Source organism: Phoxinus phoxinus, assembly GCF_949152265.1.
Source record: "Phoxinus phoxinus genome assembly, chromosome: 2".
Lineage (NCBI taxonomy): Eukaryota > Metazoa > Chordata > Actinopteri > Cypriniformes > Leuciscidae > Phoxinus > Phoxinus phoxinus.
Window position 1 is genome coordinate 38486026 of NC_136877.1, and position 17889 is coordinate 38503914.

The following is a 17889-nucleotide window of genomic DNA, read 5'->3' on the forward strand; positions in this document are numbered from 1 at the left end:
CAATTGCCGTGTTTGCAGCTACATTTAAATTCAGACATTAGAGACACCAGCTTCAAAACACTGGACTTTTCTCATGCATTCATGGCTGAATATAAATAAATACTATTTTATTGGAAATAATAATAGAATACATTTAAATTGAATATAAGTACAAATAAAGTAATTATAATATATTCGCAGAATTATTCAAAATAGCCAGACCCTTATTTACCTTCATCGACAAGCGACTATTCTCGCCTTGTTATCATCGCGCTCTACTCCATCTTAACTCGATACGCATGCCTGCCATATACCGCACTTGAATGTATTGTATACGTCAACTGGCAGACAACCGAAATGTGGAAAAATAAGATGAATGTAATTTTTCTTCAATCTGGGCAACCCTAATGTGAATTGAGCTGAAAGGTAAAGCGAGTTTGTTTAATTTATTGTTTCTTATTTAAATGGGAGGGTTATTTGCAGACTGCACAGGCTAAACGGATACCTTCGCTGTCTGTCTGGTTGCAGTGCGCTGTGATGGTTATGGTGTTAATGATGGAATCGCAATGCGAATACTTTATGTATTTCCCGGCCGTCCCCATCTCAGACCTGTCGGACCCGGCCAAATACCGGACGCTTCCGCGTCGCAGTCACCTTTATCTGGGGGAAACGGTGCGCTTTCTCCTGGTTTTGCGCTCGAGCACTGCGGCAGCTGATGGCAGCGGCTCGGAGCATCACAGCAGCCGCTCTTGGAGGGAGCTGGCCGGCTCTCTCTGCGCCGTGGCCAGCGTTAGCCCGGGCGACAACCGACAGCGGACACAGCCTCTGTATCACGACTACCACAGCAGCGGGGACGAGTGTGTGGAGGATACGGACGATGATGATGCTGCGGAGGTGGGCTGCGCAGGTAGAGGGGGCCCGAGGTACCGGGGCTTCAGGGATTGCAAGCCGCTCCTCATTCACAACAACCCCGGCAACGGCGTGAGGGAATTCCGCAAGGCTCCTGTGCAGGTGCATAAACAAACAATGTTGTCTTTTGGATTATAGCTGTTCATTGTAGAGGTAAAGTTCACTGCTATGAATGAATGAATGCAAATATACTCTATAATAACACGGAAGTGGTGATATTTCCTGTTACTGTACTGTTGAGAGATGTGTGCCTTGACTGCTGGTAAATTAACCATGCAGAACACTGTCCTAATTTATAATTGAGGGTAGTCTTATTATTACTTATTTAGTGCTCTGGACAAAATGTTATGTGTATTATTCCATAACGGTCTTGACTCCAACACCTACAAGTACAAGTAAAAAATCACCATGATATCAAAAATAACTATTTTTTTTTTTTTTATATATAGAATATTCTCATCTCTTCTCTGATGACGTGTTTACTGGTGCGAGGGCGGGATAACCTGTCACTCACATGAGATCCACCAATAGCAAACCACAGCGTTCCAGTCAATTGCTGATTGACAAAATCAAGTCCCGCCCTACGTTTTCTTGTCTGAGAAGCTGTTTCACTCGCATATATACGTTACAGTAGGGAAGAAAAGACTATTGCAACTTCCGTTTCACTCCAACTTTAACCAAGAAAGATTTTACACAAAAAGAAATGCATTTATAAGAAAAACTGCATTTATAAAAAATATAACTAATATTTTTTTATTTCACATGAGGGGTTCACCTATGAGCTGATGCCATGTAGACACCACATGATGGATAAATGGATAAGAGTAGTATTAGATGGATAAAAACTGAATATGAACAAGACAGAAAAATACTGCTTCAGTGTGAAGTTAGTCATTAGGAAACAAACTTCACGGATTAGCTTTTCCCAGCCCCCACCCTCTCAAACGTCTGTATTTCTTTGAAGGTTAAATAACATCTGCAGATTGTAAATGATGTCTAGAGAATCAAATGGTCATTGCAATCAAGTCATATCTTTAACATGGTTGCTGACAGTTATTTGAGTTTAGGGCAAATTCTTCACCCATAACGAAAGTGTTATAGCCCGTCAAGCATGTGTTGCATGCAACGCAAGTGTTTTTTTTTCCCACATTGAAGACTCTTATAAGAAGCAAAGCATGGTGATTAGTTTTCCAAACAGACTGTGCAAGTAAGGGAGGTAAAACCCAATATTGAAATGAGGGCTTAGTTCATTCAGTGCATGCTATTTGCTCTGCTTTCTTGGTAGTCGCACCCCATAGTGCAAATAATTGAATATGTACCAGTTTTAGAAGTCAGACATTACAGAGCCATGATGCTCAAGCTTTAGCCCAAGATTGTGTGGCTAACTGACCAATGTTATTATCTATGAAGCATAAGAACACATAGATACTCTACACGTGGAGTAAAAAGCTTTGTGTTTAACCATTTTTGGGCTTGGCCTTTTTTTCTTCTTCTTTTTTGTGATGCTGCAATGTACATTCCTGGGCAAAAAAAAGAAAGAAAAAAGGCCAAGCCCAAAAATTGTTAAACATTAAGCATTTAATTGTCTTAACCACAAATTAGTGGTCAGGAAAGGAGCAAATATTTAAGCAAATGCACTACTTAAAAAGCCTGTCTACATTTACACTACACTACTTTGCTGTCTTAGAAAAGCATCAAAGACAGAATTAAGTTTTTGCCAGAATATGGAAAGTTGTGTGTGTGGTGGAGTGATGAATTATAATGAAACATGAGTTGCGTGGTGATGCTCCAGAGTGGTGCCTTCGATGATCTGCTGTAAAATATAATAATAAATGCATAACTACTCACTATCACAGTGAAGCATGGAGGAAGAGGTGTCATTGTGTGGGAAGCCTTAGTATCTGCTGGGTTTGGTGAGCTACTTCACTCTGAAAAGTAATTTAATGCTTTGGAGTACAGGATAATATTACAGAATGGCTTCCCACAAATGAAATGTTGTTTTCTAAACAAGAATGAAAGACAATGCTCCTGCCCAAATTGAAAAGACAACCAAGAAGTGGCTTGAGAACAAGTCCATCAGGCTCATGTGTTGGCCTGGTCAGAGTTCAGATTTGAACCCTATAGTGAATAGTTGGTCTCACATTAAACTCAATTGAATCGGGAGACATTTTTTTCAACTGCCCATGAACTGGTTGAAGCCATTAACATGGAGTGGGAAAACACTGACTCTTCTTCCTGTAAAAAGCTGTCTGCAAGTTGGGGAAGGCTATTCTGTGCTAAGTTACTTTATCTTCACCCATCTTGGCCCATTTTTATGCCCAGGAAGGTATATTAGGAGAAAATTAACATGTTTTTTTCTTTCTTTTTACCTTGGATGCATATAAAAATCTATTGTAGGAGACCTCTAAAACAAAATTAGGAATCTTTAAAATGGCAGAATAGGGACGCTTTGACTCGTACCATGTCTCATGTTTCACTTTGTTTCTCAGTCTCCTGTAGATGAGCCAGTTGTTTTAAGCGATGAGGTCATCTTCCCTCTGACTGTATCCCTGGATAAGCTCCCTGTCAACACTCTCAAAGTGAAGGTATGGCTACTGTCTTTGTTTTCATGTTCAGTCTGGCATCCATGCATGTGGTTATGTGTTTTGGATTTGGTATTGTGGTATAAATAGAACAGGAACTTCTATCATCACACGCATCTTTGGCACACGGTTATGCTGCTGACTTGTACATGTTTGTGCAAGGTTCTAATACAAACGGTGTGAATGAAAGAAATGATGAAATCAAACACCAGTGCTCACGCTATGCCACATCACCTGTGTTGCTGATCACACTTCTGATTATATGTTCATGTTTGTGTTACCTCGATGAAGATAATTGTGACTGTGTGGAAGCAAGAAGAGGAGAAAGCTGAGATCCAAGAACATGGCTACCTCAGCATCCTCCAACAAAAGAGCCCCTGCCAAACGTTCCGCCAGGACCTAAACACCTTCAAAGCGCAGGGTGAGCTCTTGCTTCCTTCAGCACAATACTGCATGATGTCATTGTTGAATCAGGACCTCTGGGATCTGCCTTTTTCACTCATCACCTAGTTTTCTTTTTCATTTCAGTATTTCTCCTCTCTTTCTTTGTCTACTATTTTGTTGTGTGCTTGTCAGTGTCATGTTTTTAGATATGTGTTTTTTTCCTGCTGTGTTTTATGTATTTTAAAAGGCATTTTTCCTTTTAGATACCTATGCTGTTAAGAATTTTTGAATGGTGGTTTTAAATTGGTGTCATTTTCTCTTGTTTGCTAACAGTCAGCACCACACTCAACGTCCTGCCCCCTCCCGCAGTGAAGTGTCAGCAAATGACAGTTTCAGGGAGACACTTAACTGTGCTCAAAGGTAATGTCAGCCCTATTTCTCTTTCTCACATTTTATGAGTGCAAATGATACATATACACTACCATTAAAATGTTTGGATTCAGTAAGATTTGTTTTTTTGAAAGAAATTGTTCTCACTTTATTCAGCAAGGATGCATTGAGTTGATCAAAAGTGACATTAAAGACATTTTTAATGTTTACAAAAGATTTCTTATTTAAAAAAACAATGCTTTTCTTTTGATCAAAACTTTCTATTCATCAAAAGATTCCTGGGGGAAATGTATTGCCGTTCCAACAAAAATATAAAGCAGCACAACTGTTTGCAACATTGATAATAATAAAAAAATGTTTCTTTAGCAGAAAAACAGCATATTAGAATTAATTCTGAAGGATCATGTGACAATATTTACAAGTAGAAGACATTATACATTGTAATAATATTGCACAATATTACTGTTTTTACTGTATTTGTGATAAAATAAAAAGAGCCTTGATGAGCATATATATATATAGGCTTTATTAATATAATTGTGATTCTCTTAAAAAAACGAAGGCCTCTTATGATTTTTTTCAGAACCGTGAGTGTCTGTGTGTCTTCTGAGTATGATGTAATGGGTCCTTATTAGTTCCAAATGTCAGGGAGTGAAGAAATATATATTCATATCTCATTATAGAATTATTCCCATATCTATTCACACCGTCTTCAAGGGAGGATGCATGGATATGTTTGTATGTTATATTTGTATGACTTTATTAGACTGTCCTTTCTTTAAATCGGGCAACTATGTTCAAACAGTGACCGTTTCATTCAGCTGATGTTCTACATGCAGTGCATTTTGTCATCACTGCTATAGTGTAAGCACATCAGTAGACATCTTTGGGCTAAAATGGTATGTGTGCGTGGGACGGGCAGTAGGCATTCTGTAGTGCTTTTGCACTCACTTTCTTTTTGATCTTTGTGGCTTCCTGTCTCTTTATGTGATAGACATCCTGTTTATGTACATATGAACATCTGATTGTTTCAGTGTTAAACGGGAGTTCTCAAGAGGAAGTGTGTGTGCGTGACGTCAAGATTTTTCCCAACTTCAATGCTTCATACTTACCAGTGATGCCAGATGGCTCGGTGCTGCTGGTGGACAATGTTTGGTAAGACAAAACATTATGTGTGACCTCATACACCTGTGAGTGTGATTCAACTACAGTTATCAGTCTATTGATAATGTCCTCAAACATTTTGGTTATCGTTTGTTATAAAGTCTTGTTTTTATAAAGTTTAGGGTTTTGTTCTTAAGTAAACTATAAAAAGTAAACTATCTACTATTAATTCAAGTTGAAACACTTAACAGAACATTCAAAAATTGTTTTGTAGTTAACACAAGATCTGTTGGACTATATATTGACTTATTATACTTATTAAGACATTTAAGATAAAAGTTAAAAAAGTTATAACATTTTCAGCATTAAAAATGTAACCAGTCATGAGGAAGTTTTTTCATATTTGCATGCTTTTTAAAAAAAAAAGTGGTGCATACTTCTTTTATATAGTACCAAAGCCCTAAAATTAACCTCGTTTTGCTTTTTCCTCTGAGGAAATCTAAATATTGGTATTAACTGTAATGGCTTACAGGGAAAATAAAGTCATGCATTTGGATTTTTCTACCATTCTTTAATAATAAATCACAGCCTCTCTATACGTTCAATAAATATAATTTTTGGATGTTTGAAATGGTTTTTGATATTGTGTTTATCTTCTTTAGTCATCAGTCAGGAGAAGTTGCCATGGCATATCATTTTTGGGATGTTTGAAAGGTTTTTGATATTATGTTTATCTTCAGTCATAAGTCAGGAGAAGTTTTTTGGATGTTTTAAATGGTTTTTGTTATTATGTTTATCTTCTTAATCTTCAGTCATGGAGAAGTTGCCATAGCATATAATTTTTTGGATGTTTGAAAGGTTTTTGATATTACATTTATCTTCTTCAGTCATCAGTCAGGAGAAGTTGCCATGGCATCATTTTATAGAATGGACAGCGAATCTAGCCACCTTCCCAGCATGCTCAGTGCTCTAGAGGAGCAGAACTTTCTCTTCCAGCTGCAGCTCAATAACCAGCCACAAGATGATTCAACTGAGGTGGGCCGTCAGTCATTATGTAGTACATTATGTGGTAAAATTTAGTTTGGTACAGGCTAAAAAATATATATCTCACAGCCTGTTTTTTGTGTATCTTCTTTCTGATCATTTAAAACTTTGTTGTTATTTAAAAACAAAATAAATATTTGTAATAAAATGTCATGTTTCTGTTTGCTGCAGGGACTGGAGGTGCCATTAATTGCAGTCTTACAGTGGTCTACTTCTAAACTGCCCTTCACCAACTTTATCTATACTCACTATAGTCTCCCCAGCGTGAGACTTGACCAGCCGCGCTTCATTATGACCGCCAGCTGTCCCAGTGCGGTCAAGGCCCGTGAGCATTTCCGAGTGCGATATACCCTCCTCAACAACCTGCAGGACTTTCTGGCAGTCCGACTAGTCTGGACGCCTGAAGGTGAGAAATAACATTATTTTCGTAAACAAAAACTGAAACTAAAACTATTGGTCAAAAAACATTTTCATAAAATTGAAATTTCTACAAAAACGAAAAACTAAAACTAAACCAACAACAGTTACTGAAAAACTAACTGAAATAAAATAATAATTAGTAAAAAGAAAGAATCGTTTTTTGTAATTAATAAGCTCTCATCCTGTACTGGACAATCATGTTTTCCTGTTCCACTGCGCTACTTTATTTTTCAATGTTTGACCGTTGCGCTTGAGTCTTGCGTCTTTTGCAGCGTCACATGCATGATATGACGTTCTAAAAACGTTGCACTCAAGTTCAAATATGTACAACTTTTAAAAGACGCGTCTCGAGACCGCGCGCATTTTCCCCATTCCATTGCCCGTGTCTTTTTCCCGTTTTTAAAAGCAAAACCCGCTTTCTGTGTGAACCAGGCCTAAGAAGCAGAAATGGCCAAACACGTATATTTCCATCATGTCTAGACCTTAGGCTTATGCAAACACAGCTGGAACTTAATTCTAAGTAGGATAACCATCTCATGTAAAACTAAACAAAATACCACACTGAGACGAAAAGGCAAAAAACAAGTAGCCTAGCATGTCTAGCCCACAATAGTAAAGTAAAAAGTAATAAAAGTAAACTAAATGTCTGGTCTGAATAGAACACATGAATAGGAGTATAACTATGAGTATATAATATTAAAATATGCAATAGACAAAAAGCATAAATGGATCAATACAAGAATATTTTTTTAAGGATTTATCATTGAAATAACCATAATAGAATAATCATACGCATATTTTTTCCTTTTTCTTATACACCATATTTAATTTTTTTATATGAATGAGTATTAATTAATAATTTTTACTTTTAAGTTGCATTTGTTTGTTTCTTTGTTCAATCTCAAACAAGTATTTAATGTTTTATTATTAAGAGGTTTGCACAAGAGTTAACTGTGAACTGCAAACATTAAACTTTGCTGAAATTAAATGTCTTTAACTGGAAGTGTTCTGTTAACTGCTAAACTATAATTACTGAAACTAAATATATAAAAAACTAAATAGAAATGTGTTCACAAAATAAAAACTATACTAAAACTAACAAAACCATTAATAAAACTAACTAAAACGTTTTTTAAAATGATATTAAAATAAAAACTAATTTAAAAATGCAAAATTGTAATAACCTTGAGGACTGGTAAAATAGTTTAAAAAAAAGTGTCAGGGTTAGTGTCAGATTGTTGTATGACGTTTTAAGTTTTATTATGAGCTTTTGTCATTTTTATTTGTTTTTTTTTAAACATTTAGAATTGGCTTTAATTTATTTTTATTTCACTTTTAATTTTAGTACTTCAACTTATCTTATTTCAGTTAGTTGCCAAGTCCCCCCACCCTCACCCCATATTTATATTTTATTTTATTTTAAAAAATAATAATTAAAAACCGGAAACCCACCCAATCTGGCAACACTGCACCTGAATATAGCAATAAATGTGAGACGGCTTTAAGAAATGAGAGATTGCCAATAAATCAAGAAGTGTTGTTTGTGAAGTTAAGAAAAAAAAGTTTTGCAACACTATCAGTTATAGGCCTGATAAAGGCAAAGTAGAGAGCAAAGGTGAACATTTCTGAATGTCATTAGCTCATAAAGGGTGTGGTTCTTTCTTGTAGATGTAGATAGCACAGAGTTTGAGTCTCCAGCTGTGACTATGTGAGTATTTGTAATGCCAGATGAGCTAATGTCAGTTAATACATCAAAGACGTACAAGCAAAAGAATCCAATCTGACTTCATTGCAGATGGACAAACTTAACAGCCTTGTTTTAACTCATTTGTATTTGATTGTAGGTTTTCTTTTATCCGTATGGTTATTGGAGTTTTGGCTTCTTTTTTTATGCTTGTTTGTGTTTTCATTTTTGGGACATTTTGCTATTTTATTTTTAAAGAAAGTGCAGAGAGGACAGGAAATGATGGGGAGATCAAAATTAGGACTTAATCACGTCCATATTAGAACCTGCATCTCCTGCATGAGTATTCTGCTCATAGCTCTGTGTGCCTGATGCATGTGTGCTAACTTCTCGATTATGCTTTTTATTGCATGTCCTTTTGGTTTTTGATCCTCATTTTGTCTTCTCAGGTCGTGGACAGAAAGAGGATCCTGCAGTGAATGCAGTGGTGTGTCATTCTCCTCTCAGTAACCTGGGTTACTGTCGAAAAGGCAGTACCCTCTCCGTCAGTGTGGCTTTCCAGATACTCCGAGCAGGCCTTTTTGAGGTAAAGACAAGAGTCATTAAGTCTGTGTTGCATGTGAGCAATTCGTTGTTCTGTTTCACTTCCTTCAACAAAACCAATGAGCTGACTGACTGGATGTAAACACCTCAGTATCCGCTATTCTATCTCCTGTCTTTAGTTGAGTCAGCACATGAAACTGAAGCTACAGTTCACAGCATCCGTGTCCAACCCTCCCCCTGATGCCCGTCCTTTGTCCCGCAAGAACAGTCCGTCGAGTCCAGCGGTCAGAGACATTCTGGACCGACATCAGGCCAGTCTCAGTCTGGGCCGCTCTCAGTCCTTTTCTCACCAGCAACCATCCAAGTTTCACCTCACAAGGTATGCACATACTCATTCACACAGATGACCTGCACATATTTGACATGCTGTAAATATGGTTTAATCTTTCAGTGTCTGTCTCTCTCTCTCACACACACACACACACACACACACACACACACACACACACACACACACACAGTTTGTTGCAAAACCTAGTGAGCTGTCTGGGGGGACTTGCCTGTCGGGGGACTTATTAGTTTGACATTATAATTGACTAAAGTCTTATTTGTTTCTATTATATTCTGTTCTGTAATATGATATATTCTGTAAATATAAAATGTTTATTTCTGTCTTTTTAACAGTAAGAAATAATGAATTTTAAATGTTTCTTTTATATTTGATTTTACTCACATAGTGGAAGGACAAAGATGAACTGCCAAACAACAATGTTTTAAATACATTTCAGATAATATTTTAATATTTAGTTTGGTACAAAAAATATACACAACCATTTAAAAATTGGTGTTTTTTTTTGAGAAATGTTTTTAAACTTTTAAATAGTAAAAAAAAATGTATTCTATTCATTAAAAAATCACAGATTCACACAAATATAAAAAAAAAAAAACAGTTTCAAAACTGTTTTCAACATTGATAATAATAAGAAATGTTTCTTGAGCACTAAATCAGCATATTATAATGATTTTTGAAGAATCATGTGACTGAAGACTGGAGTAATGATGCTGAAAATTCATGCCATCACAGGAATAAAAAAAAGACTGGAGTAATGATGCTGAAAATTCATGCCATCACAGGAATAAAAAACAAACAAAAAAAACAACTTAAAATAGAAAACGGTTACATGAAATTGTAATAATATTTCATAATATTATTGTTTTGCTGTATTAGAGCAAATAAATGCAGCCTTGGTGAACATAAGACTTTTTCAAAAACTACAAAATCTTAATGAACCCAAACTTTTAAACAGTAATATATATATATATATATATATATATATATATATATATATATATATATATATATATATATATATATATATATATATATATATATATATACAAATATTTTAAATTAATAGTAGAAACAATTTGTCCTCCATAATTTCTCTATAAAGATTTTTTACACGCCAGGCAGCATCCTGACTGAAATGGAGCATCTTAGTTGACCGATTCAGAATTTTCTACATGTTCAGGAACTCTGATATATCATATGGCAAACTGGTACATCCTCTTGCAACTGCCTCACTTCACTATGTTTTCTTTGTCAAATCATGATTGTCTCATTTCTGCAGCACTGATCAGTGTTCATGTTCGTTTGTGTCTTACAGGACAGGCAGTGTTATGGAGCGCAGGGCCATCACCCCTCCCGTGGGCTCTCCTGTTGGTCGGCCGCTGTACCTCCCTCCAGACAGGAACATTTTGTCACTTGACAAAATAGCCAAGCGTGAGTGCAAGGTGCTGGTTCTGGATTCACACACCTAAATGCACACGCACCCAGGGAGAGGAGTTACGGATATTCTCGAACTTTGGGAAAGAATCATGTGTCATGAAGTAGTGTAATTGGAAAAATGGTTTAAAGTCCGTTGTCTTTCAGTTTCTATTCTATAGCTATTTATTTTGTTCTTTTTACCAGCATTTATTGTTTACATGCTGTACAGTGTGATTTATTTTAAAGAATTTTGATGCAATTTATGTGCAGCTACTGACAATTTTGACTGAAGGAATGAAAAGAAAGCATAAACACACAGGGTTTTTATTGTTTATCCATAGGACGTGAAGTCAAGAAGTTCTGAAAGTTAAAAAGAGTGTACCGGTATTTATGACTGTTTAAGGGAAGAATGGATGGTTATGGTTACCCTGACAGCAACATAGTGTCGGCCCAGATCCGGCCCACATCTGGTACGATACGAATGGAATCCACATGTACCAGATGTTGCCTGGATCTGGGCCGACACTATGTTGCTGTCTGGGTACTCATGCACAGATCAACATGGAATGTCAACATGGATTTCTGAAGAAACTGAAATTTCTCAAAGGATGTTGGTTTAATAGTTAAATAGTTTGGCTATTTTGGTAACGTTTTTAGCTACCAATTAGAGTCTAACATTCCATGAAACCCATATTGCTCTTTAAATCCATTCTGTAGATCTGTCCTCAAAAATCAGTGCAGACAATATGGTCAACTTTACAATCCTATTGTAAAAGCATGTAACATGCGAATGTACGTTCCCCCCCTTCTCTGTTTGCTACTCAGTTTTGGATAGATTTTTTTTTAGATGTCTTTACATTTCATTTGTCAACACTGCCAGCATTTCCCTGCCCATGTTTAATTCCTCTTTATCATTTGCATTCCACTTTGTAAAAAGTGCTTTTATTGTTTTTCTTAAATACTTGAAAGATGGTTCGCAACTTTGTGCCTGTGGGCAGTCAGAAAGTTTCTTTAATTTTCAGTCCTGTACACTGAAATGTTTTTTTGTTTTTTTTTGGTCTGGCCTTTATTGTACCGTGCAGTGTAACTCCATGTCACAAATATTCCTTACTCAGTCAATAGTCACACACACGTGTTGTAAAATTCATATTTATTTGAGGTCTTCATCGAATTATTTCACTGTTGTAATGTTAACACTCCAGTTCATCAAGCTGTGTTCAACTTATAAAGGTTTCCCATGTAATCACACACAACCTTTCATTGCCTGAGAGCAGCTAAATCAAGTCACTTCTGGTTCTCGAAGGTGGAGCTTGTGTTATTGGCTTGTGCCATTTTATTTCTGCTCCTCCTTTTCTGGATTTAGAAACATTCGGTCACATTCCTACTGCAGTGTGCGCTCTCAAATATGTGGTCTAATTTTTTGCTCCAGAATGATCTTATCCCTCTCCCGTTAGATATCCAGGAACAAATTCCCGGTTAGTGTCAGGGTAGATTCTGGCCATACAGTAGTATTGATTTCTATGCATTTAAGCTGAACATTTGACTTTCACAGAGAGCTTCATATCTACAAACCCTTTGGCTGTAGTTCTAATCAATTATAAACTGGCGTAAAGTGTCACCCCATCGAGCCATTTAATGGGGTTATGATTGATTTCTTGGCATCAATGTTTACATGTGAGGACTACTAAATCATCCTTAGGACTGAAAAAGCTTTTCTTTTGTTGTGGAATATTGCACATGGTTTTAGATTGTCTCTGAATAGGACCTTGAATGTTTTTTTTTCTTTTCGAACAAAAATATTTGGACAGACTTCTTATTCTGCAGAAATGTAACACACTGATCCAAAACCATATTGTTGATGTGGATAAAATGTTTTAATATAAACACTGTGATTTTTTTTGTTGTAATTTTCAAATTCTCATTCCATTTCACATGTAATTTCCATATTTGCGTTTTGGCCAGTTTACTTTTTTTTGGACTATGTATTTGTTATTATTTTATAGTGAAAACTTGTGAAGAAAGGTCACTTAGCACAATTAGACATTTTATTGCAGAAGGAAAAGTTCAGAAAACGTTTACTTTCCAAGGCATCAATTCATCACATTTAATTTTCATGTAGACGATCTTGTTTTTTGTAAGCACTTTATTTACATTTTTGTAACTTATTTTATTGGGGAAAAAGAAGGAATGTTCAAACAAAGGACCATATGCTTTGAGTTCAAAAACGTTTTTCTTCTCTCTTTTTTTTAACGGAACAATTATTAATTGACGTGGCAGGGATGAGAAATGTCAACTCTAACCACGGGATTTACTCCCAGTCTGTATAAATATACTGAGGCTAGAAGTTGTGCAAAAGGTATCAGCTGTTGAGGCAATATATGTTGAGTATTGCGCTTGTATTGTGTGTTTGGACTATTTGCATTTTTTGAATTGCAAAGACCTGCCAATAAGCTCTTCTGGAGGACGTTCCTTGTGGCACTCAATCATATAGATAACTAGTCGGCAAAGACAAATTGGACTTTTCTGCTGAACTGCTGCTTTGTGGATTTTTGTTTTTATACAGCTTTAATTACAATGCTGTTTAAAGTGTTAACAAAAGTGTTCAGAGTTGTTGGAAATGTGTGTTGTTGGATATTGGATTGTTGCACTTGAACAAGTTGAATAAAAGCAGTCAGGGCATAAATCGTCTTGTTAACTTATTCAAAATAATAATAATAAATTGCCATAAAAGGACAGAAAATATCATTTATTTTATATCAGATGTTCACAGACATTTAAAAATTGCACTTGTTTCCCCAATCATATCACACCAAAAATTACAATAAAGTTTACAAATAAGTTACTGAAGGTTAAAAAACTATGAACAGAGGCTTTGCCAGTTACTTGACATATTCCACAAAGACATTTAAAGTGAATAAATATTTTAAAAAATCTTCACATTTCAGCAAATCAATGTCAACAAACAGTTCAGAATGCTGTTGCACTCAGCTCGCTGTTGTCTGCTCCCTGCTTACTATCCAGATTTTTATAGGGAGGCGCTGTGAACAAAAACACTCATATTACAGCTCATATTATACTTCTCATAGTGTGTTTTAGAAAGACAATCAGTTATCATGTACCTGTTTTGCTCAGTTCAATTTTACTTGACTCATTACTCGTTTTCTTGCGGCTGTTGAAAAGATAAAAAAAATCATACATTTATCACAAAAAAAGAATCAAATTATTTTAAGTAAATGCTTGGCTTTCGACGTTTTTGACATCATTGCACTATAAGAGTTTATGCTTTAAATGGGCTTTACCAGCACTTCTTGTAAATGCACACAATTGCAGTGACTATGAGGATGACGCCAAGCGGCACAAGGACTCCAATCAAGATGATAGATGTTCTATCTATAAAACAGCAAGCAGGTAAAAACTCTGATTACACATCACTGGCATATATGGTTTCATTTTTAAGCATTGAAGAATACAGTATGTTCACATTCACTTACCCAGACCTTCCTCATCTTCATCCTCAATGGGGACTTTAAAGAGCTCACAGTTTGTGCCCTCAAAACCTTCAGCGCAAGTGCAGGTGTACGCAGAACCATCAGTTTTTTCCACACAGGTACCATCGTTCTGACAGGGTGAGCTCAAACATGGACTCACTGAGAGAGATAGAGAGCAAAAGAAGTTAAAAATCAGTGCACTACTCTTCTGAAGCATCTGTAATATGATAATGAATCCACATAATATCCTGTCTGGTATCATTTGTAGACTAAGAAAGGTCTCAAGCTATGCATGATATATTTATCAAATATGTTTTGAGCCAGAAAATCCAATATTCATTGGTAAAATACTTTAAGAGTAAAGTAATCTCAATCCAAAGCTCACTTTTATAACAGTCGCGTTTGGTCTCGTACACAGTGCAGACCTCGTTGTCTCCACAGCTCTTTGTTTGACACACAGCACCAGTTGTAGTGCACTCACAACTCTGTGAACAACCGTCTGTCACAAATGTCTCCTTGAGCTGTAGGGTTCAGAGAAACATGATCAGCAAGTGCAATGTCTCGCTTCATCTTTCGGTGCAATTCAAATCTTACATCATAACCTTTAGCCTGTGGTATATTACATGCATCAAAAGCCTCACCAGATAGTAGCGATCTAGGTAAGTGCATCCACACTGGCTGTAAGGCACACAGTCTTGGTCGCTCAGGACATAGCCAGAGGCGCACTGACATCCCTCCACACATACTGTTTGCTCGCACTCTGAAGGAGCCGCAAGGTCTGCGCAGGACGCCGGGCATGGAGTCATACAGAAGGAGTAGGTGCTGTTGGCCCCACATTGCAGATCTGAATGTGATCACAAACGCACACAATCAGGAAAGTATATGCGAAGGAGGAAACGTGGATATACAAGTCGAATTCAGTTACAGCTTTTTACATACACTACCAAAAGTTTAGGGTTAGTACGATTTTTCTATGTTTTTGAAAGAAGTATTGGTAACCATTTAGAATACAGTTCCTTTATTAATGAATAACTACACAGGAACAAACTATTAACATTCTAGTAACTACTATTAACTAACAAGAAACTAAGTAGGTAATAGCGCTCAGCTGAATGTGGTAGTTCACTATTAGCTAATCAGTAACTAGTATTTTTTTTCATATTTCCCAGAGAACTACTATATACAGGTGTAAAATAAATAGAACCATCTACAAAACCACCATTTTTTCAGTGCCAGCTTAAAACCTACTAAACTTCTAATCATCTTTAGATTTCCTGGCAACCTGTTCCACAAGCTTGTTGCTACATATAAAAAGGACTCTTTACCTAAATTACTCTTAAAGGGGTGGTTCAGGATTTTGGACATCGGACCTCATTTTCAAGTTAGCCTGGTTGTTATTCATCAGTGGAGACAGTTTTAAAAAAAAATCATCCAGTCCTTCCAGTTGCATAGTTTGCCGATGCTAGGCTAGCGCGAGTCAACGGTATCTGTGCTAGCTTGCCATTAAAAGCAGTTTTACCCACTCCAAAGTACACCAAAAGCAAATAAATTATAACGCCAGACTGTCGATGTAAATGTCTATTGAGAGAATAATGTTAGAAATCAAAGTACCGGTCCGGTACTCTTACATCTCAATGATCGCATTACATTTACAGGAACTAGTTTCTCAGCAGCGGCGGAATTTTACTTTGCTCCGGTTAGTAGTACTGCGCCGAAAAGTAAACACAGAACAGAAGCGCGCGCACTACAGACGGGACGTCTAGCTAGCTAGTAACGTTAGTAGCCTTGAACAACGATATTGAAAAACATTCGATTATAAACTAAGGAATTGGCAACATGGTGATTCGTTGTGCATTTCGAAATTGTAAAAATAAACCAAATAGATGGTCATGCAAAAAGTTTCCACAAATTTCCATTGAGAGATCCAGAAAGGAACCAACTGTGGCTTCTTTCTGCTGGCTTGGACAACGAGACACCGGCAGAGACTATTAAAGTTGCGAATTTGTAGTGATTATTTTAGACCAGACGACTTTGAAAAACCCCATAATCGAAACGTTCATAAGTCACTGACAAGGAATGCAGTTCCAGCCGTCTTTCCATATGCACCAACAGCAGATGAACAGGTAATAACTTTTGTTAGGCTACTATAGCTATCTATTAAGCTAGTCCCTTCTCATAACTTATAGAATGACAATGACAGCGTTAGTGGAGATAACGTTACAGTTCAATTTCTGCCCTTTTAGTATCTATCTCGATTAGTTCTTCGTCTGTGTATTCCGGCTCATACATGTACGGTTCGTTGAATAAAACACATTCCTCGTCTCCAAAGTCTGAAACATTGGCATGGCTTTCAAACGTGGCCATAGTCCTATGTTGATTTCTTAGTGAAATATACTCTGCTTCTGTAGTGATGAGTGTCAGCGGCAGGTAAATACACTTGCGTCATGTGGAGACTCTCTCGGTTGCCTAGGTAACTTAATATCACTCCGCCGCTGCTGTAGACTGTGCTAATAAATACAGGGAACAAAGTGTAACTATTGCAATGCAATGAAAGGGTAGTTTGATTTCTAACATTATTCTCTCAACAGACATTTACATCGACAGTCTGCCGTTATAATTTATTTGCTTTTGGTGTACTTTGGAGTGGGTAAAACTGTTTTTAATGGCAGGCTAGCTTATACCGTTGACTCGCGCTAGCCTAGCATCGGCGAACTATGCAACTGGAAGGACTGGATGAAATTTTTTGAAAACTGTCTCCACTGATGAATAACAACCAGGCTAACTTGAAAATGAGGTCCGATGTCCAAAATCCTGAACCACCCCTTTAACTCTAGGAGGTACAAAATAAGTAGAGCTGCCCCTGGTGGAGTAGCTGTGAACATCTCTCACTCTATTAAAATAATTAGTCAAATATTTGGGGACAGCCCCATACACAGTCCTATGTACCATGCACAGGTGAATCTGAGAGACTCGATCTTCTACTTTTAACCACCCAATAGTCTCAAAATGAGAAATATCAAGATGAGATCTCATGGGGAGGTTCAAAATAAGCCTTATAACCCCATTTTGAGCAGTCTGAAGCCTATGTTTCAAGTGCTTTAAGACACCATTGTACCAAGAGCAACATGCGTAATCAAAATAAGGCTGAATTAGAGCACTTGCCAGAGTTAACATCGCTTTCTTGTCCAAAAACTTCGAAATTCTGGACAAGTAACGCACTCTTTGATTTACCTTGGTAAGTACCTTTTGCGCTTGGCCCACTCCAGACAAGTGGCAGTCCAGCACACAACCAAGGTAACTAACTGAGTCCTTTACATTTATCTCATTATCTCCAACTAAAACCTTAAAACCAGGGGATCTTTTCAGTGTTATTTTTGACCCAAACAGTATGGCTTCCGTTTTCCCTAAGTAAAGCTTATTGTCAGACATCCACCTACTGACATTCAATAGTTCTACACTGAGAGTTCTTTCAACTATGTTCTTATCTTTATCTGAAACCAATAACGCAGTCATCTGCATATAAAAAAAGTTCACATGAACATACAGACTTCAGGTCATTTATATATAGAAGGAAAAAAAGTGGGCTCAAAACAC

The 17889-nt window shown here is 36.8% G+C and overlaps 2 protein-coding genes across 4 annotated transcripts in view; one reads left to right on the forward strand and one right to left on the reverse strand.

Annotated features, from left to right (window-relative positions):
• The first annotated feature begins 270 nt into the window (after nt 1-270).
• trappc14 (trafficking protein particle complex subunit 14) lies at nt 271-12704 on the forward strand. 3 transcript variants are annotated; one of them, XR_013795193.1, is made up of 12 exons: nt 272-405; nt 508-990; nt 3378-3473; nt 3762-3891; nt 4188-4274; nt 5279-5399; nt 6236-6383; nt 6564-6798; nt 8946-9082; nt 9219-9418; nt 10707-11229; nt 11309-12704. XR_013795193.1 is itself a non-coding variant. In XM_079591881.1 (11 exons), exons 2-11 carry the CDS (start codon nt 517-519, stop codon nt 10858-10860), a joined length of 1782 nt encoding a protein of 593 aa, XP_079448007.1. In that variant the 5' UTR covers nt 271-405; nt 508-516; the 3' UTR covers nt 10861-12704. The 3 variants fall into 3 exon arrangements, 2 of the variants coding, with proteins under 2 accessions (XP_079448007.1, XP_079448008.1); XM_079591881.1 differs by having other exon boundaries at nt 271-405; nt 10707-12704; XM_079591882.1 differs by having other exon boundaries at nt 295-990; nt 10707-12704.
• A 781-nt stretch (nt 12705-13485) lies between these two features.
• zanl (zonadhesin, like) overlaps nt 13486-17889 on the reverse strand; it is a gene marked incomplete at its 5' end in the record, with an annotated part of 37506 nt that continues 33102 nt past the window's right edge. The window contains 6 exons of the mRNA XM_079592507.1: nt 13486-13845; nt 13927-13976; nt 14107-14197; nt 14299-14454; nt 14681-14816; nt 14937-15139. Of these exons, the coding sequence (XP_079448633.1) occupies nt 13775-13845; nt 13927-13976; nt 14107-14197; nt 14299-14454; nt 14681-14816; nt 14937-15139 (707 nt within the window). The 3' untranslated portion in view covers nt 13486-13774. The remainder of the gene's footprint in view (nt 13846-13926; nt 13977-14106; nt 14198-14298; nt 14455-14680; nt 14817-14936; nt 15140-17889) is intronic.

What these genes read in the sequence shown, in the direction of transcription:
- trappc14 (XM_079591881.1), top strand. Translation starts at nt 517, where the DNA reads ATGGTTATGGTGTTAATGATGGAATCGCAATGCGAATACTTTATGTAT. An exon ending in TCAACACTCTCAAAGTGAAG is followed by an intron (nt 3,474 to 3,761) that starts GTATGGCTACTG and finishes ACCTCGATGAAG; the next exon opens with ATAATTGTGACTGTGTGGAA. An exon ending in AAACACCTTCAAAGCGCAGG is followed by an intron (nt 3,892 to 4,187) that starts GTGAGCTCTTGC and finishes GTTTGCTAACAG; the next exon opens with TCAGCACCACACTCAACGTC.